General features: G+C 47.4%; 1 protein-coding gene across 1 annotated transcript in view; it reads left to right on the forward strand.

Moving 5' to 3' along the window:
* The window catches only part of Clnk (cytokine dependent hematopoietic cell linker), a 166,085-nt gene that overhangs the window by 91,601 nt on the left and 48,563 nt on the right, over positions 1–25,921 (forward strand). The window contains exons 4-7 of the mRNA XM_075943700.1: positions 7,159–7,196; positions 11,836–11,986; positions 13,649–13,758; positions 17,623–17,677. Coding sequence (XP_075799815.1) covers positions 7,159–7,196; positions 11,836–11,986; positions 13,649–13,758; positions 17,623–17,677 — 354 coding nt within the window. The remainder of the gene's footprint in view (positions 1–7,158; positions 7,197–11,835; positions 11,987–13,648; positions 13,759–17,622; positions 17,678–25,921) is intronic.

The following is a 25,921-nucleotide window of genomic DNA, read 5'->3' on the forward strand; positions in this document are numbered from 1 at the left end:
AAAGATTTTTAAGACTAGGAGGCAAACCAGCTAGTACAAAATATGTGGGCCTCTAGCGACCCCTGCTGGCTGATTCTGGGCATTGCAGTAACTGAGCTAAATGAATAAGAGGCGCTATCAGTCTGGTTCTCCGCAAGGGTTCATAACACTAGTGGACAGGAACAGAGCGAAAAGGACAGCTGAACTAGACTGAGGCGCTCGCCACACTATTGGAAGTATGTCACAGTTTTGGATCACCCCAATACTGGCAAACCCAAGGACTAATAGTTGCCTACAAACTGCAGTGTACTTTAGACGTGCAGCAGAAGCACACAAGATTTACAGCCCACCCCAGGGCTTACACTGTGGCTGACCTCTGCTGAGGCCAAGGAAGCATTCCTTTTAAGAAGATAATTCCAATGCAGGTAGTTCTAGAATGTTCGTTAGAGAGTCTCTTGCTGAGACAAAGAAAGCTCCAAGTATCCAGACCATCCCCACCTGGAGGCTTCTGTTGGTGGTCTAGACAGCCAGTATATTAGTCTGGGGTTTCCACTGAACTCTAAGGAGTGGAGGAGGGGACCACCTCTCCTTCACCACCTAGTCCCTCATCTGTCATCCAGCCAGCCCGTTTACCCCCGGTTCCTAATGTGGCAGCCGTAATAACAGAGCAATGAAACACTGAGGTCTGACAGACCCAACTGAGCATGTGCATCACAGAGGAAGAGGTGAAAACCTAGAAAAGGGGGTGACTTTTCTGGGGCCACTGGGTGAGGGCCTGTGCTCTAGCTCCTCGTGAGCATTGCCTCTCGCTGGCTGAGACTGAATTGACAGCTCATGGCATCCAGGCGAGGAGCTGTGCACCAGCAATTAAAACTGAGAGACCCAGAAAGTCACAGGCCTCTCTCTTTGCCTTTCCCTAGTGTGTGCCAGGCATCCTATAACCTTTTCTGGCTTACCTGTCGGGCTGGTTTTATTATTCTCATATATAAATAAGATTAACTGGGCCCAAGAGAAACTAGATACACTGGCAAGAAGGCCGTAGAGTAGAGCTCAAATCCACTGCAATATGCCAAGCAGCAGACAACTTTGGCCTTGGTCTTTCATTTGTTAAAAAAGGGATCGCCAGATGTTAGCGGCTGCCGGGTCCCTGAGCATTCCAGCTGAGGAGGACCTGGCTTGAAGAATTTTTATGGAAGATCAGCATTTGGATGTCAGTGGAATTGAACGCTAGAAAAGCCACACCTAACTTTCAAGTAAGCACCGGAGGGAGTGAGCTCCCACGCTGGAGCTGAAAGCAGAGCTGTAGACTTGGACTGAGCCAGAAAGGCCTGGCTATGCAGCTGAACTTGGAAAGACAAACACACTGCACATTGTTCGAGGGCACTGAGCCAAGAAATCACACACTCTCTGGAAGCTGTGATTTTCTACCTTGAAAACGCAGACGAAAATTTCTCAGCAGCTATTTAGGATACATCCTGTCGAACCCTTCCAAAGAGTAGCATCCGTTAGCCAAGGTTCTAACTGAGGGCATTTGCCTGAGCCCATGTGGTCAGAAAGTGACAGGCCAGGATTTGAACCTAGAACATCCCGTTAGTCTCTAAGAAATGTGTTTGCCTCTCTCCCAGCTTTTGTTAGTGACTTTGCTATGTGCCTGGCAAGCTTCAAAGCTCACATCTCTAAGGAGCAGAAACATTAAAGGCTGCAAGGCATGTAAAGACTTCACGGAGGCTCTACCAGGAGAAATACTTGCTATATATTTTTTTTTCTTACATAAGGCAAATCTAGAAATAACCTGCCTAAGGCCTGTAGCTTCTCGGCTTCTGAGAGATCCTCGAATACCCAAACATTTTCCCCGTCTTATTGCTCCCTCGATTGTGTTGGCCTCAATCTCATAGCCCACAGTAATGACGCCTGTGAGCCACACAGCAGGAGGAAGACAGGCAAGTGAGTCACGACTAAAGAAAGGATCCTGGCAGCTGTGAGTTGATTCTCTGCCTAGATTACACGGAACAGAACTTGGACTTGTGGTCACAGACAGCACCGCTTGGCCAGGAACCCAGCAGACCTCGAGTGGCATATGGATCCAGGGAGATGCCCAGATGTCTTTGCTGTGGCACATCCAGAGAGCGACAGAAGGCAACCTCTGAGCCTTCAGTCTTCAGTACGTATTTGGTGACGTCTAACTAGTAGCCTGTGGCTCTGGAGTCAAGCCAAAGCAGTACACCACACGCTCCACTCCATTCCCTCTGAGTCTCCTGTAACAGAAATGAAAATGGAAGGGGGTTTTGTACCAGAACCTTCCTGAGACCTGGTAACTGGCCCTGCTTCCTGAGGGAAGAAACAGCTGTGTTAGTTTTTCACCACTGTGAAAAAAAAATACCTGAGACAATTAGCATAAGAGGAGAAAGGTTTGTTTAGGGTCATGGTTTCAGAGATTTCAATCCATGGTCAGTTGCGTCTGTTGCTCTAGACCTGTGGTGAAAAGGACCATCATGGCAGGGATGGTGGGTGAGAAGGACCATCATGGCAGGGATGATGGGTGAGAAGGACCATCATGGCAGGGATGATGGGTGAGAAGGACCATCATGGCAGGGATGATGGGTGAGAAGGACCATCATGGCAGGGATGATGGGTGAGAAGGACCATCATGGCAGGGATGATGGGTGAGAAGGACCATCATGGCAGGGATGATGGGTGAGAAGGACCATCATGGCTGGGATGGTGGGTGAGAAGGACCATCATGGCAGGGATGATGGGTGAGAAGGACCATCATGGCAGGGATGATGGGTGAGAAGGACCATCATGGCAGGGATGATGGGTGAGAAGGACCATCATGGCAGGGATGATGGGTGAGAAGGACCATCATGGCAGGGATGATGGGTGAGAAGGACCATCATGGCAGGGATGATGGATGAGAAGGACCATCATGGCTGGGATGATGGGTGAGAAGGACCATCATGGCTGGGATGATGGGGGAGAAGGACCATCATGGCTGGGATGATGGATGAGAAGGACCATCATGGCAGGGATGATGGGTGAGAAGGACCATCATGGCAGGGATGATGGGTGAGAAGGACCATCATGGCAGGGATGATGGGTGAGAAGGACCATCATGGCAGGGATGATGGGTGAGAAGGACCATCATGGCTGGGATGATGAGTGAGAAGGACCATCATGGCTGGGATGATGGGGGAGAAGGACCATCATGGCAGGGATGATGGGTGAGAAGGACATGGTAGGGATGATGTCTCAGGAAGATTGCATCACCCTTCACTAGAACCGCAGGCACTCAGGGTCTACACCAAAGCATCAGTCAATACTTGAGTTCCATGGAGAATGAACCATTGTATTGGAAATGTGGGGCCTAGCTAGGGAAAGGGTCAAGTCCAAGCTCATTTAGAGATGGAGGAGGCCATAATCTGTTGACTTGAGATCCAGGAAGCCTGTCACTGGTCCCATTCTGGGAGTATTTCCACTGAGCCACATGCCATAGATAAAATGATTTTTCTTGTGGTGTACACGTACTATATACCACCAATCTCTGTAACATGCTGAGCTATAGTGTTATCGAGGGGCAGGCTCCATGATCTGTGACTGTAAATGTCTCCACTAGCGTGGATGCTATGGGTAAACATAGAACAGTGTTGTTAATTAGGCAGCGCTCACATCTATAATGAATGGACTACAAATGCCAGGTGTAAGATAAAAGCAGGGCAGCTCTCTTGCTGATTCCCCAACCTGATGTGAACGCACCTTTACACAACATCTTCCAAGACACCTCAGGACCCTGGGGCCTTCTGTCCCTGTCTCTGCCACTAGCTGAGACAAAACTGTGTGCAGGGCCCAGCAGACCATAGCCAGCCTCGGTGACATCTATCTCACTCTCTAAACCCCAGGGATACAACCCATAGCACGCCTGACCAGAGCCTAGACAGCTGGGAAGTGCACCCCAGTCGAGCACTGGAAAGGGAAATGGGACATGGTGAGTCTGCAGAGTCACCCCAAAGCCAGACAAGGTTCGGGGAGGGGGGAGGGAACCAGAGGGGAACTACGCTCCTTGACTTAACAGTTGAGGCTGGTGGCCAGAGGTGTCACCAAGGGAGATAATATTCTAAGTGGGATCTGAGGACCAGAAAGGATATAGGCACAGGCAAAGCTGGGAGGAGATACTCTAGACAGGATGCACTGTGTCCTTGGGGCAGAAGAACATGGCGTGCTATAGGGACTCAAAAACAGTCTGATGTGTGGAGTCTGGAGGGAAGAGGGTGAAAGAAGCTTTAAAGATATCCTTAAAGAAGCCATCGCTGACTGTTTCCAACATTAGGTCAGGAGACGGACTACAGAAATAGGGGTGTGCAGTAGAGAGAGTGTGGCTCCAGTCTGAATCCACCAAAGAGAAGTGGGAATCCTCAGCCCAGGCTCAGGGTGGGGCCACGGGTGGAAAATTACTAAGAAGAAATATTGGGGATAAAAGCGGCCTAACGGGATTCTTACTGAAGGCAAGTCAAGGAAAAGATGCTACCTGTGAGATGGTACAAGATGTGGATCCCAGCTAGATACGATTGGTGATGAGACAGGGAGAGGGTCGCTGGATAAACAGACTTGGTAGGGTTCTTGCTAAAATTAGAAGATGAAGAGACAAGCAAGGAAGCCAAGAATGCAGGGTTAACCTGAGGCAGAGTTGTGAGGAGCTAACCTGGGCTTTCAGTCGGGAGAGAATTTTAGTGTTCTGGTTTGTTTCTTGTCAGCTTGACATAAACTAGAATCATCAGGGAGGAGGGAGCCAAGATGAGGAAATGCCTCCATCAGATTGGCCTGTAGGCAAGTCCATAGTGCATTTTCTTGGTTAATGATTGGTGAGAAGCCAGCCCACTGTGGGCAGTGCCACCCCTAGGCAGATAGTCCTGGAGGTGTAAGAAAGGTAGCTCGGCATTAGGCTGCCAGCAAGCCAGCAAGCCAGCATTCCTCCCTGGTCTCTGCTACAGGTTCTGACCTTGAGTTCCCTTCACGAAGGAAGAGAAGCGTTAAAGCTTCATTTTACAATGAACTAAAACTTTTCCTACCCCAAGTAGGCTTTGGTCAGTGTTTATCACAGCAACAGAGTAACTAATGTATTTACCCAGAAAGAGCTGGATGGTATAAGGAGGAAAGCAAGGGGTGGGGCTCAAGGGTCTACTCATGGAATCTGAGCTGTCGGATCAGGGTGACGGGGACATGAACGGATGCATAAAACCATACTTAAAATTATGTGTTCAAACTCTCCCTCGAAGAGAGCACAGGGAGAAAATCTGGGACATGGACACAAGGCCATCTTCCCCAGGTAAGACAGGTAGACTCACAACGAAGAAGCCAGTGGCTGCTGCATCTCTTTGTGTGCGTCAGGAAGGAGACAGGAAATGAGTACCGAATGATGTCATGAGATAAATGTGGCCTGGACGGTCCAAGATGGAAGCTCCATGAAGCAGGGGCATCAGATGCCAATGGATACTGAATACAAGAAGCTAAGGGTGTGTGAGGGTCCCAGGTGGGCCAGACCCAGGCAGACACAGAGGGGAATATGAAGCACATTTGGGAGACTCAGGAACCCTGGGCCTCGGTAGAAGTGAGACCCCCCACAGTGCTCTCTGGGGACAGTGATGTGATAACCACACCCAAGGAGTTCTAACCTAGCAGCCAAGCGCAAAGGGAACCACATGCACTCTTAGAAGCAATGCTTGCCAAGAAATCAAAGTGAACACATCGCTAAGAAGCTGGCAGTTTCTGGTCCTGAAGCCTAAAAGAAACATCTCATGCGTGTACTGATGCAGACAGATGTGAGAAAATTATTTTTCTGCTTTCTGTTCTTCATCACAGACACAAAAACAGCACATAACTAAGGAACTCTCAGTCTACGGGGAGCCAACGATTCGTCACTCCTGTGAGCAGTTCTTGGGTGGTTTCGCATAATCTGGAAGTAAATTTTAGAAGAGAATACTGAGTGGGCTGCCTGATCTAAGCCATTTTCATACACGAGTCCAAATCGGGGAGCTGAGAGAAGCCTCAGCTGAACCATACTGGTCTAACAAAAACTGGGTGGCTTGATTTCTAGATGTTGAGAGGTGTGCCTGGAGCTGGGGACCAATCCCAGGTAGAGACATGAGCTCTGCCCACAGAGAGGTTGCAGGCACTGGAGGAGGCAGGTGCCCAGAGCGCTGTAAGCATGCTGTGCTGGGCTATGGTGCCGGGGAGCCTCCTCCTTAGCCACCCAGTCCTGCCTGACTGCAGGGCAGGGGCTGTGGACTCCTCTCCCATCACTTCTCCCTTCTGTCCATTTGTTTGTTGATGCTTGTTTTCTAGTTTGAGGCGGGGGGAGCATTCTTGTGTTTGCGTGCGTGCTCGTGTGTGCTCATGCGTGCCGTGGGGATTGCAAGAAGTACACTTGGCTCGTGTTTGCATGTGTTCGTGTCATGTGCGTGGAGTCAGAGGACACCTCAGAATGCATCCTGTTGAGGCAGGGTCTCTCACTGGCCTGAAACTCACCAAGCAACCTAGGCTAACTGATTGGCCAGCAAGCCCCCCCACTCCCCTAACCCCTGCCCCCCCCCCATCGGAGTTACAAGCAGTCATCACCATGCACATCTCCTTGTTATGCTGATTCTGGGGCTCTAAATCAGGTCTTCAGGTCTGCAAGGGGCACCATTTACCAACTAAGCCATCTCCTCAGCCCGGTTTTCTGTTGTTACTGTAATGGTATAGACTGACCCAGGGCCTTGCAGGTTCTGGGCATGCACTCAATATCCCCAGCCCTTTCCCACATCACAGTTTTGTTTCTTGTCACCTAGATTAGCCTTTAGTTTGTGATCCTCCTGCTTCACCTCCAGAGGGCTAAGATTTCAGGGGTGGGCATCCACACCAGGTATTTCAGTCTCTCTCAGAGAAAATGCTGACCTGCCGTGGGAAGAGTTTCTCGCCTCCGTAGCCACCCTGAGTTGGGATTTGATTTCTGTACCCCATTCTCCATGCTCTGTCCGTTCTACCTAACCAATAGCTGGAATGGGAGGTATGAGAAGCACACTGTGGGGGAGGGGGTGTCACAAAACTGACTTGAAATGAACACAAGATTTGCTCAAGGAAGCAGGCTTTCGAGGCTGTGACCTGGCACTGGGCTTGCAGTGACATGTGATCTGTGTTTTCTGGCAGGACGGTGTCGGGCGGTTCTCGAGCCTCTTCCAGATCATGTGAGTCTGCCGTATTCCTTAGCTGTCAGTCTCTGGTCTTTCCAAAGTAAGTGCTGCTGTTTGGGCTTCCTTTTTCTGTCACCTGATGGATTTAGAAGGAGGAAAAAATTCTTCCCCACGGCATATTCTCCTGGTGAGGAAAATCACATTTCAGCCCGTGCTCCAATCCTCAAGGTCATTGCTAAAGCAGAGGTGAAAATAGTAATACACGGTGCTGGTGAGTGTGTCCCAAGACTGACGCTTTTCAATATTCACGGTGAAATCTTAAGTTGAAACAGACTTTTTGGGAGATAATTTCATGACAATGTTCTCTTAATAATGTAAAAATAACCTGGTGGGTTTTTTTTGTTTTGTTTTGTGTCTTTCCTAGAGTTTCAAAGAAAGAAACAGCATTCATTTCAGACCGACATTTCACCGGACTCGCTGATATTTTGTAACATAGTTTAAATAACAGCATGTGGAAGTCACACTAAACATTCGATAATTTGAAAATTGTTAGATGCTTGAGCATTAGGTGAAGCTGCTGGAATCACTGGCCAGAATCTTAACACCTGAAGGGAGAGGTTAAAATTTATAACATAATCCAAATATCAAATATTATAAAATTTATGTTCAATTATGTATTCACATAATTTACTTATATAGCTATAGATGATATCTGAAAAAACTGGCTTGCTGTTATTTGATGTATGTCTTTAAATTTTTATTTAAAGCTATGGACCTTTACCCACAAGCACACACGCACATGCACACACACACACACACACACACACACACATTTGTTTTTACATAAGTAGCTCACACGTAAAGAATATGAGACCTGAAGTGAGAGGCTCCTGAGAGAGACATGTATGGACAGTAAGAAACAGGTGTGACTGGGTATATTTCAAACCCAAGGCCCCCAGTAAATAGAAAACCAAGCTGTTTGTAGTCACCCCTATGGCCTGTAAGGTAGATGTCGGAGCACATGCTCTTTACCCCAAGTGACAGCAGCCATCATCCTCCTTCCTGCCATTCCGTACTCCCATGCACACTAACCAAAGTACAAAATGACAAAGTGACGTCAGCTTTGGGTTAGGTTCTTTGTGTGGGTAGCAGGGTCTCCCTGGAGAATGCTAGAAGTCGCTGACAGGATGGGTGCCTTTTATCAGTGTCCTTCTATACATGGCCCACCCTTCCTGCTCAGACGCCCTCTGGCGTTCATGCCTGGTTTCACTAAGCTCAGAGCCCTTGGCTCAGCTACACTCAAGGCATAAACCGGAGAGAGAGGTTATCTAATGTCCTGGGCCCCTGTCATGGGACAGATGCCAAGAATCCTTGTTGAAATAGGAGCAGTGGGGCTGTGTCCCCAGCACCCAGCAGCCCACATGGCTAGCTTATGCCCCAAAATAATTACATGGAAACTGTATTCTTTTAAACACCGCTTGGCCCATTATATCTAGCCTTTTCTCGGCTAACTCTCACACCTGGACTAGCCCATTTCTAATAATGTGTGTAGCCCACGAGATGGCTTACCAGAGAAGATCTTAACCTGCGTCTCTCTGGAGTGGGAGAATCATGGTGACTCACTGACTCAGCTTCTTTCTCCCAGCCTTCTGTTCTGTTTACTCCGCCTACCTAAGGGTTGGCCTATCAAATGGGTCTAGGCAGTTTCTTTATTAATAAGAAATCACTCCCACATCAAATCCTTATGCATTTACTCAGTCTCCCACCAAATGAGGTGGTTCAATCACCTCCACCTGCCATCAGGAAAATGAAGCACTCTCCCTGTGGGCAGAATATGGCCTCTCCAGCTTAGGTCTAGGACACAGTGGCAATACACCCATGCTGTCTGTCACCAATACTCTCCCAAACAAAATGTCCCATCTTCGCCCAGTTTTTCTCTGAAGACCCAACAAGAAGGCCAATTTCATGGTGCTGATAGCCTAGCCCCCTAGGGACAGCTCCAATGGTACCACGTGGTTCTTTACCTGGTGGTTCAGTCCCCTCTCCTGTGGGTGAGCAGGCACTGGTCTTCCACCCTGCTCTGGTTTCAGCATCACGGGATCTGTTAAACCCCATCTTGATAACTGGCCCGAGTCCTAAGTTCACGCACAGTCTGTTGGGCTTTCTTTACAGTGAACTTGTTGGGGTTGTGAACTAGCACACTGACAGGTCAAACCGTTGACTCATCCTGTCTTCAGCTTTTCTGTGGAGAACAGTTTACTAAACCATGCTCTGCGCTCTTGCTCTGAGTCAGGAGGGAGCCCAGTGACGTCCTCAGATGGGCCTGGCAAGTCTCTCCTGTCCTGTTGCCTCCCTGGGCTCCCGTGAGACTCCTCTCTACCTTTCCAGAGAGAAGAAAGTCTCTGCTGGCCCAGCTTGCTCCTTCCCCTCCCCAGGATTCTCTGACATGGCCAGTCAGAGCAGCAGTGGGACCCTTGGCTGGCAGGGCTTTTGTGCAGGAGTGGGCTTCCTTCTGCAACCCCATCTGATAAACATGTATAGCTGTAATCAATGGCTCTACTCACCCATAGGGATATGCGTCTGGCCATCTAACCCAAAAGAAAATTAAACTGAAACCTAACAACTAGACAAATTACAACATAAATACTTTAAATCACACCCTTGGGAGTAATTATATCCTCGGTCTTATTAAAATCTATGACTTTATTTACCAATCATATATTAGTAATCTACTATAGAAACCACAAATACAGTCAAGGCCATAAAGGAACAACTTCAACTTTTTACTTTTTAAAAAAAAAAACCTTTGGCTATAAAACATCAAGAGTCCAAAAGGACTTCCGGGCTGCCCCTTCTGTGAAGCAGAAGTCCCTCTGCAGAGTAAGGATTCATGCCCAGGCATGAATATAACTGTCTATAACCGCTGTGCTGAGTCCCCAGTCATCCACCTATGGAATGCCCTGTACTCTCTGCCCTTCATCTGGAGATATAAAATCATTTGTAATTCAGGTGTTGGGTCAGGTAGAGGTGTTGAAAGGTCTCAACCTACCTACAACCTGTGTGGCTCTGGAGAGTTACCAACGTCAGTCTAGATTTGTAATATAGAGATACGATTTCCTTATTTTGATGTTGTTTTGTTTTTTTCGAGACAGGGCTTCTCTGTAGCTTTGGAGCCTGTCCTGGAACTAGCTCTTGTAAGACCAGGCTGGCCTCGAACTCCCAGAGATCCGCTTGCCTCTGCCTCCCAAGTGCTGGGATTAAAGGCGTGCGCCACCACCGCCCGGCCTTCCTTATTTTGAGACACTGCTTGGGGATGTGCATGGAAAACACCGTGTCCTCTTGAGTTGCTGGCATTGCGTGGCTGCCCTTAGACCTTTCAGATCACCGCCATTCACAGATGTAATTCCATCCATCCACCCGGATCTCTTTCTTAGAGGCAAACGAAGACTACCATCAATTGTAGGTAGAGCAGAGCATCCTGGGATCCAGGGAATAAAAGTGACTCCTGGTAGTGCCCCACGATGGCTGCCAGGTCCCTGCTTACACAGAGCAGCTTCTGGCTGCAGACCCAACCCAAAGGCACTTGGGAATGGCTGTGGCCACTCAGTCAGAATTTATCTGCTGTGAACTGGCTCCCCTTCCTGCCTACCATTTCCAGGCTTCAGCCCAAGACCTAAGATGAGGGCACTTGTAAGCCCACTTGGGCTACCCTAGCAAAGAGCCATGGCCGAGGTGGCTTGGATCCAGATCATTGCCATTATTTTACCTCTGCCCTGAAAACCAAATCAAGGTGCCAAAGAGTTGCTAAGAACTGTCCCTCTGCGGGTGTCTGGAGACCTCTCCTGTGTCTTTCCCCTGGGACACAGATATCATGGGGAGGGAGGTTTCATAGCACTGTGAGAATCTGCTTGTCAATTTTTATAAAAATTTCAGTCAGTTTACTGCAGGATGCAGCTTAGGTTTTTATAAGAATCCTACTAATCTGTACCGCAACTTTAAAAGAATTCGATTTTAACATTAAGCCCTCAATCCACGAAGACTGAGCCTCTTTGCATTCGTTAAGGTCTTTTTACATGATCTTCAGGAGCGTGCATGCCTTCAGCTAAGCGTAAGCTCCACTTCTGTGGCCCGGTGTACTCATGGGTTTAATTCTCGATATCTTGCTGTCATTCTTTCCTTTTGTATTTTCAAATTGCTATCGGTAACTTATAGAAAAACTAATTGTTATTACCATTGCATACAAACAAACTGAACTTTGAATGGGACCAACCGTGGATCCTGAAACCTTGCTGAACTTTTCATTAGCTCTAAGGTACTCATTTATAGGGATTCTTGACCACAACATGTAATAACAGCTCCACACTGAGAGTTTCCCTTTTCACTTCCTGGGACTTGTGAAAACATGAGGCCCCGCCCAGATGACCCAGAATCCTCTGTGTTTATACTTGCCCTGTCCCCTCCCAGCAGAGCAAGATTCCCAGCAGTCTTCGATTGAATGATCAAAGAGCTGAGGGTAATTTGGAAGACACCTTTAGGATTCTCTCTATCACAATATCACATTTCTATGTAAGATTCTAATCCCAGAATCTCTCCGCAGAAGCGTCAGTGTCACTCCCTAAACCCGCACTGAGACACGCCCCCTGTATCCACATGGCCCCTCCCTTGGACTTATTCTAGTGTTCCACCCACTTAGCGAAGGAACTTGGCTGCCGTGCTGGATGAAGGAAAATGCCACAGCGACGACGACGACGATGACTATGAAGAACCTGAGGCCCAGCTGCCAAAGGCGTGGCCGTCGATGAAGATTTTACCAGCCAGACCTATACAGGAATCAGAATATGCAGGTACCCTGGGGGTCTGAAGAGGCGTGTCCGTGTGCAACATCTCAGGCGCACACTGCAGGACTCAGGGTTTTATCTGAATCCAGGCTTCCTAGGAACACTAACCCGAGAGCGCCTCTGAGGTTATTATGAGTGACATATGGAGTCAAATTCTGTTCTCGCTTGCAGCCGTTGTCAGGCAGGATCTGCTTGAGTGTTAGGCCTGTCCCTGCGGTGGGAGCATGGAAGAAGTGGCCAGGCAGAAAGATGGGCATGTGAGACATGAGGTTCCTCGGTATGGTCCGGGAGGGGAGAAAGACAAGGTCGGTTCGCTCTGCGGTTGCCAGCCTAGGAATGGACCCAGTAGTAACATCCCAGGCACCAGAATGGAGGGAGGCTGGCTTTCTACCCACCCCTGCCTTTTCCCACATAGGGCCATGTCAGTGGGTTCTCTTGTCACTGTAAAGGGAAGGAGGAAGCACTCCTGATTTCTGAGGGCCTGGCTCACAGACATGAGTCTGTATAGATCTCTTTAGGGAGAATTGTCCTAGAAGCTGTGGACAGGTAAGGAGACACACACCCTTCCACCCTTCCACTTGAGAGGCTGAGGGGGGCCGATTCCAAGGTCGAGGCCTACTTGAACTGCATATGAGACCTTGACTCAAAACAACAACAACAAGGGCAATGACCTCCGTGTCTTCTGTACTCGAAAGCATTTGCTGGCTGTCTGCACTGTGCTGTCGCCATTCCAGAACTGATCAGGAGATAAATATGCAGGAAATGCTATACGGACATACCAAAGGGAAAGGGGGGTGGCGCTGGGTGGTGGGCTCCAAGGGCAGATACAGTAGCTTATGTCTACAATTGCACCTAGGAGGCTAAAGCAAGAGAATGGCCACCGCTGAAGACCAATCTGAGCCATACAGTGAGTTTCAGGCCAGCCTGAGCTGTGATAGGAGACCCTGTCTGAAACAAAACTAATAAGTAAACAAACAAATAAACAGAAAGGAAAAAATAAAGGGGGTGGCATAGCATAAATCTTCAAGAAGTGGTGGCATTTCTCAGGAGGATAAAAAAAAAGGAGGCTAGTCAAGGCCGTACTTGAAGGATGGCTGTAAACCTTAGCCAGCAGGTCTGTTCTCACGTCCTCCTTGGGCAAGTGCAGGTGGGATCACTAGCCTCTTTGAAAGTGGTTTGTCTTGTGTGCATTGCTGTTGTTGTGTTTTGGTTTTTCTTTCACACTGATCCCTCTGGCCACTGGACACACTAGAGAATATTTTCTTCCACAATAGTCCCTTCGTCATTGTTCACTCTTACTCTTTTGTTTGTTTGTTTATTTGTTTTTTTGAGACACAGTTTCTCTGTATAACAGCCCTAGCTGTCCTGGAACTAGCTCTTTTAGACCAGACTGGCCTCAAGCTCACAGAGATCCACCTGCCTCTGCTTCCCAAGTGCTGGAATTAAAGGTGTGTGTCACCACCGCCGTAGCATGTAATATGCTGTAATAAATTTTGCCTGTCTTCTACCCCCTCCCTGAATCCCACCCCCCATAAAGAATTGCTTGCCTAGTGCCTGCACGGTTGCTGGTGCCTTGAGTGTGAGCACGTGTGAACACGCCACAAGCAGCAAAATGCCAAATCCAGCCAGCTTGTAAGGCGCAAGTTTACCAGTTTCATTTTCCCACAGATACACGCTATTTCAAGGATATGATGGAGGCCCCCCTTTTGTTACCTCCCAAGGCTCCTGCCCCCACTGGGAAGCCATCCTGGAATGCAGGGATGAGGCAACAGGAAGAGGTGAGTAAAGGGGGACCCTGAGGAGCTGGCATGAGGAGGGTGCTACTCAGATCTCCTTCCCCAAGGACCCATGACAGATGGTGAGCAGGGTAGGGCAGACTTGGGGCAGCAAAACGGTGGGAGTTACGGAATCACGGACCTTTGGAGAGCCTGGAAGGAAAGAAAAGCTAAGGATTTACGCCATACCCAATTATCATTGCATTCTTCAGATCCTCAATTAGAACACGAATCTTTTTTATAATAACACATCATTTTACCAAGATTCTCGGCCCCAGCATTGTCAACTATCAAACTGGGCCGTGAGAAGTCTCATGGCTTTCTGAACCTCTGTGATCCTTGTACAAACCAGACAGGAACATTCTACATGTTGGCCTAAAAGGGCATTTAGAGGAACAGCAGATGGTTTTATGGAAATGAATTTATGGAAATTAAATAAAAATGCACTAGATACATATGAAGACTTTTTTGTTAAAGATTTATTTATTTATTATGTATACAACATTCTGCCTCCATGTATGCCCGCACACCAGAGGAGGGCACCAGATCTCATTACAGATGGTTGTGAGCCACCATGTGGTTGCTGGGAATTGAACTCAGGACCTCTGGAAGAGCAGCTAGTGCTCTTAACCACTGAGCCATCTCTCCAGCTCCCATATGCAGACTTTTATTTTAATAAAATGTATAATGACTAATACTCTTAATAAAATAAAGACTCACTCCGGGTCTTCATGTCATTAGCAATAATATTCCGATACATTCCAGGTCAGTATTCCCTGGAGAGACAGAATCATACAAGGAATCCTTGTCACACTAACATGCCCGGGCTCCTCTCTTTTCACACTGAGTCCAGTCACAAAATAAGCAAGGGCTCATCAGCCTAAGCTGCACAGCAGTGCAGTTCCCCACTATAGAATTTTGACTGGCATACTCAACACCTGATGAGAACATTTTTAAGGCGAAAGGCACACACATATCATGTCGATGTGTGGTTTTCCAGAAGCTCTACAAAACCATGTTCAGCTCAAGGAAGTCTCAGCAACACTGGATTTCACTGGTGTGATCTCAGGTTTCTACGAAGGGGACATGTCACTGTCAGATTCTCTTTCCCTGACACGGGTCAGCAGTGAACTGAAGCATGCGTCTGCATGTCCGTCAACTCTCCCGGGCAGTATGACCTCTCTGCTCGTTAGACTCGCAGCTACTCTTGATATTGACCACACATCAGCCTGTCTTGGGCCGACATGACAGACCATCCACGGGAAACAGGGTAGTTTATAATGAACCAAGTTTATTGTCCCATACTTCTGGAGTCTGGCTGTCCAGGATCCAGGTGCCAAAATCAGCAAAGAATCTCTGCAGCATGACATGGCAGAATGGGAAAAGACAAGGGAATGATGGGAAGGAAAGAGGGATGGGGTGGGGAGAGAAAAAGGAGCCAGAGTTGCCCTGTTATGAAAAATCCACTTTAGTGATAAAAGACCCTCCATTCGGACCAGGCTTGGTGGTGCATGCCTTTAACCCCAGAAAAGCCGTGGTCCAAATAGAAGGAATAGAAGGCACTTAGAAGATCGGAGATCTCCTTCCTCAAACTCCCTGGCATGCCGTGCATGCATGCCTTCGCTTGGAGAATATACTTCCTAAGGAAAAATAACCTCATTTGGCTTTTTAAACGCCATGGCAAGCTGGATACTGCACTACACTCCTGCAATGCCAACGGTTTAACAGGAGGACCAACAAGATTTTCCTGAACTCTATGACAAATTTGGGGCTAGCCTAAGTTACATAAGACCCCTTCTCAAAACCCAACCATGGCAAGATCTGAGCTTCCCGTCTTGCAGTCCACACCTCCGCTTTGCCTCAGTTTCTTCTTTCTGACAGGTCACTTCAAAAGCAGAGCCACAATCCCATCACTGTGAATCAACTGAGGTGCATTAGAGGGCAGACCAGGACAAATGGTCGCCTGGAGGGAAATCCCCTCATAAGTTAGGCAAGCCTCAGTTCAGACAATTTTACTTTAGCCATCATTGAGATAGTAGGGACGTTTTCATGGCAGGTAGATTATCTTTCTCATTAACAACTTCATTTCCAGAGGCCGTTTCTTATTAGTTTCAAGATTAAACTATCTGTGGACTGGCTCTTCAATAACCCTTACAGAGGCCCTTTCTTGTCTCCATCCCTCCGGACGATTGCAGCTACTTCGCCCTGCATTAGTGCTCTACTCAGTGAACGCTTGCTGGGTACCAAGCGCTGTGCTCAGCATGGAAGCACCCAGAATCTAAGGGAGGAGACAGTGGCCCAACCTGACAGTCTCCATGTCTGGTAGAAGTGTGCAAAGCAGTTGTTCACCCATACAACGCACTGCATCGGAATTGGTGGTTCTCAGCAGCAGGATTTGGCCTCCCGGGACCTTTGGTGCAAACTGGAGACATTTTGAGTTGTTACAGTGGGAGAGTGGATATTTCTTAGCATTGTGCAAGGGAAAATGCACCACACACACAATACACACATACTTTCCACACACATCATACCATGCACATATACACACCACACACACACCAACACATAATAATATACACACCATAGCACATCACACACACACAATCAACACACTGTACCACACACATACACACACACATCACCGTCATCCTCAGAAGTCACTGAAAACTCACATACAAAGCATTCTGTATGAATTCAAAGCAGAATGTGACGACGGCCTAGGAAGAAATAGCAGGGACACTGAGGAAGCCCCACTCAGAAACCCTAAGCACGCGGAATTCATATAAAGTGGAGAGAGCCTTGCCTGCTGCCCTAACCCAACTGACAATGGGGTATGGGCAAGCGTGGTGAGTGCCTGGCTCTAGGGAGACTGAATACCGGGCTGCAGAGAGAGCCTCCAAAAGCCCTCCAGGAGCTGGTCCCAAAGGCGCAACAGGAAATGAATGGCTCCATAAAGGAATGCAGGATCTCAGAAAAACCCAACCAGCACTCTATTCCAACCGAGCTAAACTGCAGAATAGCAACCGTGGCTTTCCCCAGGCCTGGGGCTCAGAGTTCATGGAAGAGAAGCGGACCCCTCGGGAACCTTGCCCAGCACAGTCAGCACTAGATAAGATAAACACTAAAGTCCAGTGCTAGTGGGGCAGAAAGGCTTTCCAAGGCCTTGGCACTTCAATGGCCACTTCATCATCCCATTGCCATTAATCGTTCACTATACCCCCAATGATGACACTATTGTTACTATGTGTCACAGTGATGCCTCACATTCTGGGAGCATTGCCACTGTGTCTCACATTGTCATATACACACGTACTCATACACACAAACAAACACACACACACACACACACACACACCATCCTCAAATGAAGCAGTATTTTTTCCCTCCATTTCACAGAAAGGAAACCTCCAAGCTGCGTGACTCACTATGCCCTCACAACTGGCATGTGACAGAGATGAGGTGGAATCACCTGAACTGTCACTAAAGGTCACACTCCACTGTGCCTGCCCAGTGGCTTCCACAGCCCTGGCCATGGGCACTGGTCTCCATTATGACAGAGTGGCACTCCCTGGCTCCTTTCTTTATCATAAAGATGTAGAGCTAACACCATTAAGATCCTAGATGTCCTTCCCATTCTCTCATGAGATTTTACGCCAAATAGCACCCAGGATACCACAGTCTCCTCTGGTAGCAATCCACATATTTATAGATAGTCAGCCAATGTCTACTGGAGGCACACAGCAGTCTCTACGAACAGTGGGCCCGGGGACATATGCATTTATGCTGAGGACTCTAGCCATTGAGTAGCCGGACACGTGGCTGTGGCATGATCCGTGTGAGCCGATGGTGCTGCATTGTCTTTTACAGGTCTTTTTCAGGGACAAGCCCATCTCTAAGGATGTCAGAAGCCAGCGCTTTAAAGGTAAGGTCTGAAGAATTTAAAATCCCACGGAGTATCTCCCCTGCTCCCACGGTCCTGTGCTCTGCTTGTGGTCACAGGCCCTCTGATGATGCTCAGAGAAATGACTGTCCTATTCGGCCACCGTGCATGCTTCTCAACTCTTTTACAGCCTTACCTTATTGGCAAAGAAATTGATTGGGAAAACTCATATTCTGTTCTACATCATCTGAGAAAGGCATTGTTTCAAAAACATATGGATTGCATTCTAATAAGTCATTTCTATAAGCACATGCCCCCCCCCAAAAAATCACAAGATAGGAATCTAATTTTAAAATGTTGATTAATGAATATGAAAATGGGCTTCAGAGCTTGAGGCAAAACTACTCAATTTGGCAACAGAAGCACAGGTACGAGCCTGAAAGGAAGTAATCAATTCCATTGATGCTGGAAGCACAAACCAAGGGCAGCTGGAGAAATTCGGCTGGATCTTATCTATTATGGCTCTCATCATTTTCCTGTCTCATCATTTCCCCCTGGCCCCATTGTCCCTTACGATGTCCCGTGAAGAAGATGTGTATGATTTACAGTCCCCAATAACTGAAGCCCAAGTGCTTAATGGTGAATCCCAATGTGTCCTTTAATAAGAAAGGACAGCACTACACGTCTCTATAGGAGACGACGATGACCACAAAGCTGGGTAATTTAAGAAAGTTTACTTACCAAGGAACTATTTACAGAAGTGTGCTGGGTACAGAATCATAGTGTAGATCCAGAGCTGACGTGATCAGGGGGTGGGAGATCCACACCCTAGGCCCAGAGAGATGGGGAGGAGCTACTGAAAGCCACAGGGGCAAGCGCTATAGTGGGGAGACCTCCCAGGGAGGGAGTTGTGTTAATTGCCCATTGCTACAACAAAAATCTCTAAGTAAGCAGAAGTTGCTTTTGCTCACAGTTTCAGAGATCTCGGATCACAGCTGGGTGACTGGTGCTTTGGGGCTGTGGTGAGGCAGAGCATCAAGAGGACAGAGAATGTTAGAGGAAAATCTCATGATCTGAAAATGTCTTGGAAGCAGAGAGAGAGGGGAAGGGGCTGAGTACCAATATTCCCAGAAAAAGCAAGTCCCCAATGACCCTTAACTTCCTCCCCTAACTCCTTTCTCCTTCCTAGGGTCCCCAGAACTCCACAATAGTATCGCAGGCTGGCAAAAACCCATGACCCATGAGTCTTTGATGGACATTTAATATAAAAAGGATATAAACCATGATAGGAACCAGGGAGGTAAATGCTCAGCCCCCCTCAATCCCTGTCTGGCTTCCCAGCACAGCCTACTTGGGGCCACAATGCTGATGGCAGAGTGAAGGAAGAGAAGGATGCTCGCAGCGGGGAGCAGGGCGTGCAGAGCAAGGGCAGCAGCCTGGGCCCGGTCTCTGGCTGCTGTGAGGCCTTCAGCAAGGTGCCTATCATTCCTGAAGAGAGCAGACCTCTTCAAGATCAACAGCAGGCCGCTTGATGCCCACTTGTTTCAGTATAGCCACTCAGGAGACCCATCACACATAAGCAGGGAGGGTTCTAATACATCCAGTCCACAGCTCATCCACAGCCAGCTTAGCCTCACAGGTTCCTGTCCGACTCTGTCTTCCTCCTGAACCCTTGTTTGACATGGAGAAGCCATCTTCTCAAGGCTTCTTTGGTCCTTTAAGGACAGCTTCTCTGTCTACTCAACTGCAACTCATCCTATAAACTGATTTGCTTCCACTCTTTAAACACTAAGGTGCATTGTGCAAAAGCCTTTTCACTTCTCCTGACAGAGACAGGGAACAGAAGTCCAACCACTCACAAGCCAAGCCCTGATCATTCAATATGCACAAGTCTTCAGTAATAGCAGCACACTCTACTCCTGTGATGACAAATGAGTCCTGGGACAAGAAACAGCAGAGCAGTCTCAGTGGCTGCTGTCCACCTGTCTGGACATGTCACTTCCTTAATATGTCATCAGTTCATAAGATCTGGAAAAGAAAAGAAAATCTCAAGCAGTAAAATAGAGAAAGGAAAAGTAAACCCTGAAGGAAAATAGAGATAATCCTAGTTTGCCTCTGAGATTCTTAGTAGTTCTCCATGGAATATTAATTTCACATATCAAAATAGCAGACCGAGTCCTCAGGGAGAAGGTGTGGGTTTGCTTCTCATGGATGGGCTGGTACTGTCTGTTTTATAGAGGATGCTGGCTGATGCCATGGTGTGGTGGTTTGAATGACATGTCCCCCAGGGTCTTGGACATTTGAGTACTAGGTCCCCAGGCGGAGGCTCTGTTTGAGTAGGCTCAGGAGATGTGGAGAAAGTATGGCAGGCTTTGACAGTTGAAAGACTAAGAGCACTTCTAGCTTCTCTCTCTCTCTCTCTCTCTCTCTCTCTCTCTCTCTCTCTCTCTCTCTCTCTCTCTCTCTCTCCTTTGTGCCTGTGGCTCAAGATGTCACCTCTCAACTTGCTACTCCAGCCCCCCTAGGCTCACCCCCTTCCCCGCCATGATGAACTCTTCTCCCTCAGGAACATAAGCCCAAGTGATCCCTTCCTTCAATATCATGGTGTTGTATCACAGCAATAGAAAAGCGGCTAAGATGAACGGCTACAAAGATCTAACTGCTTTTTCAAAGTGAGCCCCCAGTATCATCTCAGGCCATCACTGGAGACAGTAACTCAAGTAAAGCAAGGCTCACTGAAGGCAGGGCAGGATTCCCGAAGCTTCTTCCGTGACTATAGTCCTTCCCCACACTTCTAGAACTGATGATCTCCACCGTCACCCTGGACGCTCAGGTACTACCGACAGAGGGGAGAAAATAAATACAGACCCTCTTCCCCCTGCTTTTAGGATCAGGCACCTGGAGGGTAAATGCCAGGATGATTTGTGTTCATTACAAAACTCTGTATTTTTGATGCCAACACATATTCTCAGCTAATGTATTCTCATAAAATGTCACAGGAAAAAGGAACCACACCCATCGATTCAGGAACAGAGGGATTTTATGGTGGTATTTTTCATCAAGTTAAGCAGCTACAGTTTTATGTAAATGTCTGTCTCCTGTCGTTTTTCCTCCAATCATTACCCAGAAAGCATCAGATTTCAAGACCTTGCATTCCCTGAAGGTGGAGGAAGGGTTTGTTTTTTGTTTTTTTTCTCCTGGAAATGAGCAAAGGTTTTAATTGGAGGTAAAGCTGTTACCATATAAGTTGTGTGTGATGACCCACCAGCAATAACCACAGATCCAGAGGACACCTTTTCTTCAAGGACAGCTGTTACTTTCCAATAGTCAGGGCTTAGCTTCCTGGGAGCTGTGAAGCCGAGAACACACGCAGCCCCAGTGTACATTTCTCTGCCTGGGATGTAAACTAAATTCAAACGCTAAACCAAGTTTCTTTGAAGTGACATGCGTACTCTATTCAGGAATCACTTCCTAAAGAAATACAATAAACCATCCAAGAAAAAGAATTATGCTCGGCAGCTGAACGAGCAAATCCAGAAATACAAGCATGGCTTGTTGAAAGCAGCAAACCAGATTCCACACAGTGCCCTCCAGGGGGATCGCACAAATTTGCATCTAAAGGGACTGGGATGCTGAAACAATCAGAGGTCACTCTGGAGTCAATCTGGCTCAAGGCTCTGGTGGCCCGTGCTGACGTGCAGCTCCCGGGTTAGCCAGCAAGGAGTCAGAGCCTAGATCACCAGCGCAGTATTCACCAGCTGCAGATGCTCCCTGGGACACTGGCCAGTGTTGCCATTCAGTCACCTGCTGCTCCTGTACCTATGGACAGCCCCTCCAAACTGTTCGGTTCCAGGGGAGAACAGGTGGGTGGTACTGTGCCCCAGTGGCTGCAGGTGGCAACACAAAACACATTGGAACTAGGTATTCCCTAAACTGCATACTTAAAAACACTAAACCTTAGCTCACAGATTGATAAGAGAGAAATGAAACGCTGACTTGTGTTTGTGTTGGATTTAAATTTATTTCAATTACAACCCATGGTCCAAAATCAACACAAATATCACTACCATGCTGGATTCAAAACTAATGCTTTAAACTGAACATCACACATTAATGAGACCTTTAAAAATCAATTTCTTAAGCTAGCGTACAAAGAAATGGTTTTAATTATGGTACTTTCATGTATATGTGTCATTGTAGTGGTTCTAATTATTCTCCATCCCCCAAGGCCCTTTCCTCCCGATTCTGGCCTCCTTCCCTGCAATGGCCCCCTTCAGTGTTCAGGTCACATGCTAGTAATTGCTCTTTCTCTCCCTAAAGATCTCTTCCTCCTCTCTCATGGTCTCCTTCTTAGTTCCATCATGTACAGGCTCATGCACACATGCACACTCACATACACATCTGCACACATATGCACGCACAAACACATGCACTCATATACACACTTAAATCTAGGTTCAGCCTGCCTTGTTTTGCTTAACATGGTGTCTTCCATTTCTATCCATTCACGCAAGTGACAGGATCCTGGTCTTTGCAGCTGAGTAATATTCCATTGTGTATATATACCACAGTGTCACTTAATCTGATTCCGTAATTTGGCTGTTGAGGAAGGATGCTGCCACAATGGATACAGGCATTGTTTAGGGCAAATGTTCTTCAATCTTTAAAAGAAGGTTTTTTTTTATATAAACCCCTTCTATCTTCCTCCTCCCCACCGCCTGCCTCTCTCCTCTCTTCTCTCTTCTCCCTCAAGCCTCTGGGGAATTGGAGGAGGGTGAAGAACGGCAGCGTGCACTCTCTCCTTTCACTTAGTTTTTCTAATTCAGATCCTTTATCACAATTTGGAGGAAAGGCATACACAGCCAGTATACCAAAGTTCACTTGTGCCTCAGTCTCTGTGAGCTCCACGCCAGTGGGTTTAGCCATCGGCTGAGAGCATGCTTGAACAATTAAGTCTGTACTGAACGCATACAAACTTTTCTTCGTTGCTGTTCCCTCAACAATACGGTAAGCTACTACTGATAGGGTTTGGGTGTTACAAATAATCTAGAAATTAATGATAACAGAAGTTGGACATAGGCATACAGAGGCATTATGCTATTTTATACAAAAAGCTTGAGCATCCAAAAACATCAGTATCCATGGGGGTCTGGCATCAAGCCATTACCTCAGAATTCCCCAGGAATGGTGACGGGGGATTAAAGCTGGAAAAAAGTTAGCTTGAAGTAGGCTGATCTGACAACCACTTAGCCACTCATATTCAGCACCTGTAATGTGATCAGCTCTCGGGCTGCTGAGTGAGGCCCAAGTCTCCACATGGCTCTCTCTCCAACCAGAGGATGGGTTTCTAAAAGAGAGGGGACATCCACACTGATGACACCAGCTGTGCCAGGAGGGCTTTACTTCCAAACTTACTGCTTGCTAAGGTTCTGCATGCCAGGGAGCTATACAAGACCGCACAGGCCAGTGTGTTGAGTTCTGTACTAGGACTTGCGATAACTAAGAAAACCATACTACTGCCCACTGGGAGAAGCTGTGTGTCTCCCAGAAGCATCTCAGGAGCAAGGGACGTGGAACTGAGATGGTGGGGAAGGAAAACAGCCTTTTTGATGCTTAAAAAGCGACAGTGTGGCTGGCTATACACTGGATTTTGGGGGAGTTGATCCTGGATCCAAATCCTGACGGTGCTGCTCCCAGCTAGAAGACCTGAAAGTAACTCAGGAACCTAAGCTGAAGTTCTCACATCCACAATACTACATGACAAGGTGTCTGAGGACGGCATCAGAGGAAACCCACAGCACTGTTATGATGGTGGCCCTCCAGTGTGGTTCCACACTGGTCATCCTAGATCCCTGCCCCCTTATTACAGTCCCCTGACCCCTACTGCAGTCGGCTAAATCACACTCCCCCTGACTCCTACTGCAGGCTAAAACCATCTCCTGTCTACCTAGTTTGGGTTTTAGCATGCAAGTTAATCTGTTGTGCTGAATTGGTTAAAAAGTGAGCCAGAGGCTTCAGTCACAGAGAACACAGCTCATAACATCATCTCCACGCAGCAAACATGTGGCACCATGCTGGACGTGTGGGAAATGTTTAGATTCCTTCTAGGACTTAGCCTGTGTTAACTGTGTAGAGATAAACATCATCACCCTGACTAATGCCACAGGACCACACAGTACGTCAATCTCACTGGGTGGGGCCCAGCACAGGGACAACTCAAGAGGCTCTGGTAATTTGGGGCCCATTCCTGCCTGTGCTTCCAAATTCAGCTGCATCTTGTTCCTTGACTGGACCCTCACACCTCAGCTGTGGAAGCAGAAGTCTGTGTTCGCTAGCGTTTTGTGAATCCATACCACCCCTGCCTACCTAGTCTTCATCCATCACTTTACCCTGCCTGCCCATGGTCCTTCATCCAAACACATGCAAGGCAGCCGAAAACACCTCCCTCCTGGCTTGGGCTGCAAGAATTGCTCCATCTCACTTTCCCCACCGGCCCAGCATGAAAGCTGTTGAAAGGCTTGTTTCTAAATGCAGTGCCTTCTGATTTTATCTGAGGGGATATGAGAGCCATGGGGTTCCTGCAACAACCTTGGCTTCGCCTAACAAGATCCCTTCCTACTGCTTCCCCAAGGATGGCTTCAGTAATTTATTGCTGCAATTAATTTCTGAAGGCTATGATGGACTTGAAGATGCTTCTCCGGCAGGCTCTGCCAAGTGGACATTACTAGCCACTGGGATTATTTAAGTCGCTTCTTTGGACTCCTCCATAATTAATCATCAAGACACAAAATGCTAATGCTCATAAAAGTCTTAGACACAATAAATTTTGTGATTGAGGCCAAGTTTTATCTAATTTTCCTCCAAGTCCATTTCTGTAATTATAGGACATTACATGGATGCTCTGTTTCTGGGAGTGTTTGCATGTGAATACCACCTGTGTTCAACACAAATTAGATGGAAGCTTAGGTCAGTGGTCCTCAACCTTCCTAATGCTACAACCCTTTAATACAGTTACTTGTGTTGTGATCAACCTTAACCACAAAATGATTGCATTGCTACTTCATAACTATAACTGCGCTGTAATATGGAGGGCAGGCTTGTTGGGGTTTCCATCCTACCTGGTACCCCACAGCCAGCAAGCCCCAAAGAAAATCACACAGAGAGTCTGCATTAATTATAAACTGATAGGTCCATTAGCTCAGTCTTCTTATTAGCTCTTGAAGCTTATATTAACCCATTATTCTTATCTATGTTAGCCACATGGCTCAATACCTTTCAGCCGGGCAGGTTACATCTTGCTTCTCGGTGGTCTGGGCTGGAATGGGAGGAATGGGCTTCCTCCTTCCTAGCATTCTCCTGTTCTCATTGTCCCACCTCTACTTCCTCTCTGGTTGACCCACCTATACTTCCTGTCTGGCCAATCAGTGCTTATTTAAAACATGATTGACAGAATACAGACAATTCTCCCACACCACTGGGCTACTGCTATGAATTGTAATATAAGTATCTGATAAGCAGGATATCTAATATGTGACCCCTGCGAAAGGGTTGTTCAAACCCCCAAGGCTCGAGACCCACAGGTTGAAAACCACTGCCTTAGGTGAAAACTAAATATTTCACACGTAAAACCCCAAAGAATTAGATTTCATAATCTGTGTTTTAACTTTTAAGTCACCAAGGCTTATACTCAAATTGAGTGACATCACAGGTCCCATTTGTGGCCACCCTGCTTTGTGTCTTCTAGTAGGAGACAAAAATCTTGGCTCCTGTGATATGAGTCTCATTTTCTCATTTTTCAAAAAAATCACAGATAACGGGAGAAGTAGCCCAGGGAGACCAAACAATTTGTGTCAAGTTATGCAGTTCGTTGATAATAACAGCAAGGCTCGATTCTCAACTCATAAGCCTAGGGAAATGTCAAACAGTCAGGTATCTAAAGAAGAGAACTCAAACACGTATGCCAATGAGGTCTCCGTGCTACTGATGGAGAGAAGCATAGCATACACTTGTAAAGTAAGAGTGAGAGATAAAATATCCCTTGTTCCAAATTTATAGAACCAGTTGTTTTCCGTTTCACTGTTTTCAGGGTCTTGCTGTGGAGCCCAGCTGCCCCTGAACTCATTCTGCAACCCTGGCTGGCCTTGAACTTAAGGTCCTCTTGCCTCCACCTCCTGAGTGCTGGGATTACAGACTTGAGCTACCACCCTTAACTCTGATTGACTTTTGCCCAAGCTCTTACATCCACAGCCAAATCACAGCTTCCAGGGTATGAAGACATGGACCATT

The sequence above is a fragment of the Microtus pennsylvanicus genome, chromosome 12 (assembly GCF_037038515.1).
Source record: "Microtus pennsylvanicus isolate mMicPen1 chromosome 12, mMicPen1.hap1, whole genome shotgun sequence".
Taxonomy (NCBI): Eukaryota; Metazoa; Chordata; class Mammalia; order Rodentia; family Cricetidae; genus Microtus; species Microtus pennsylvanicus.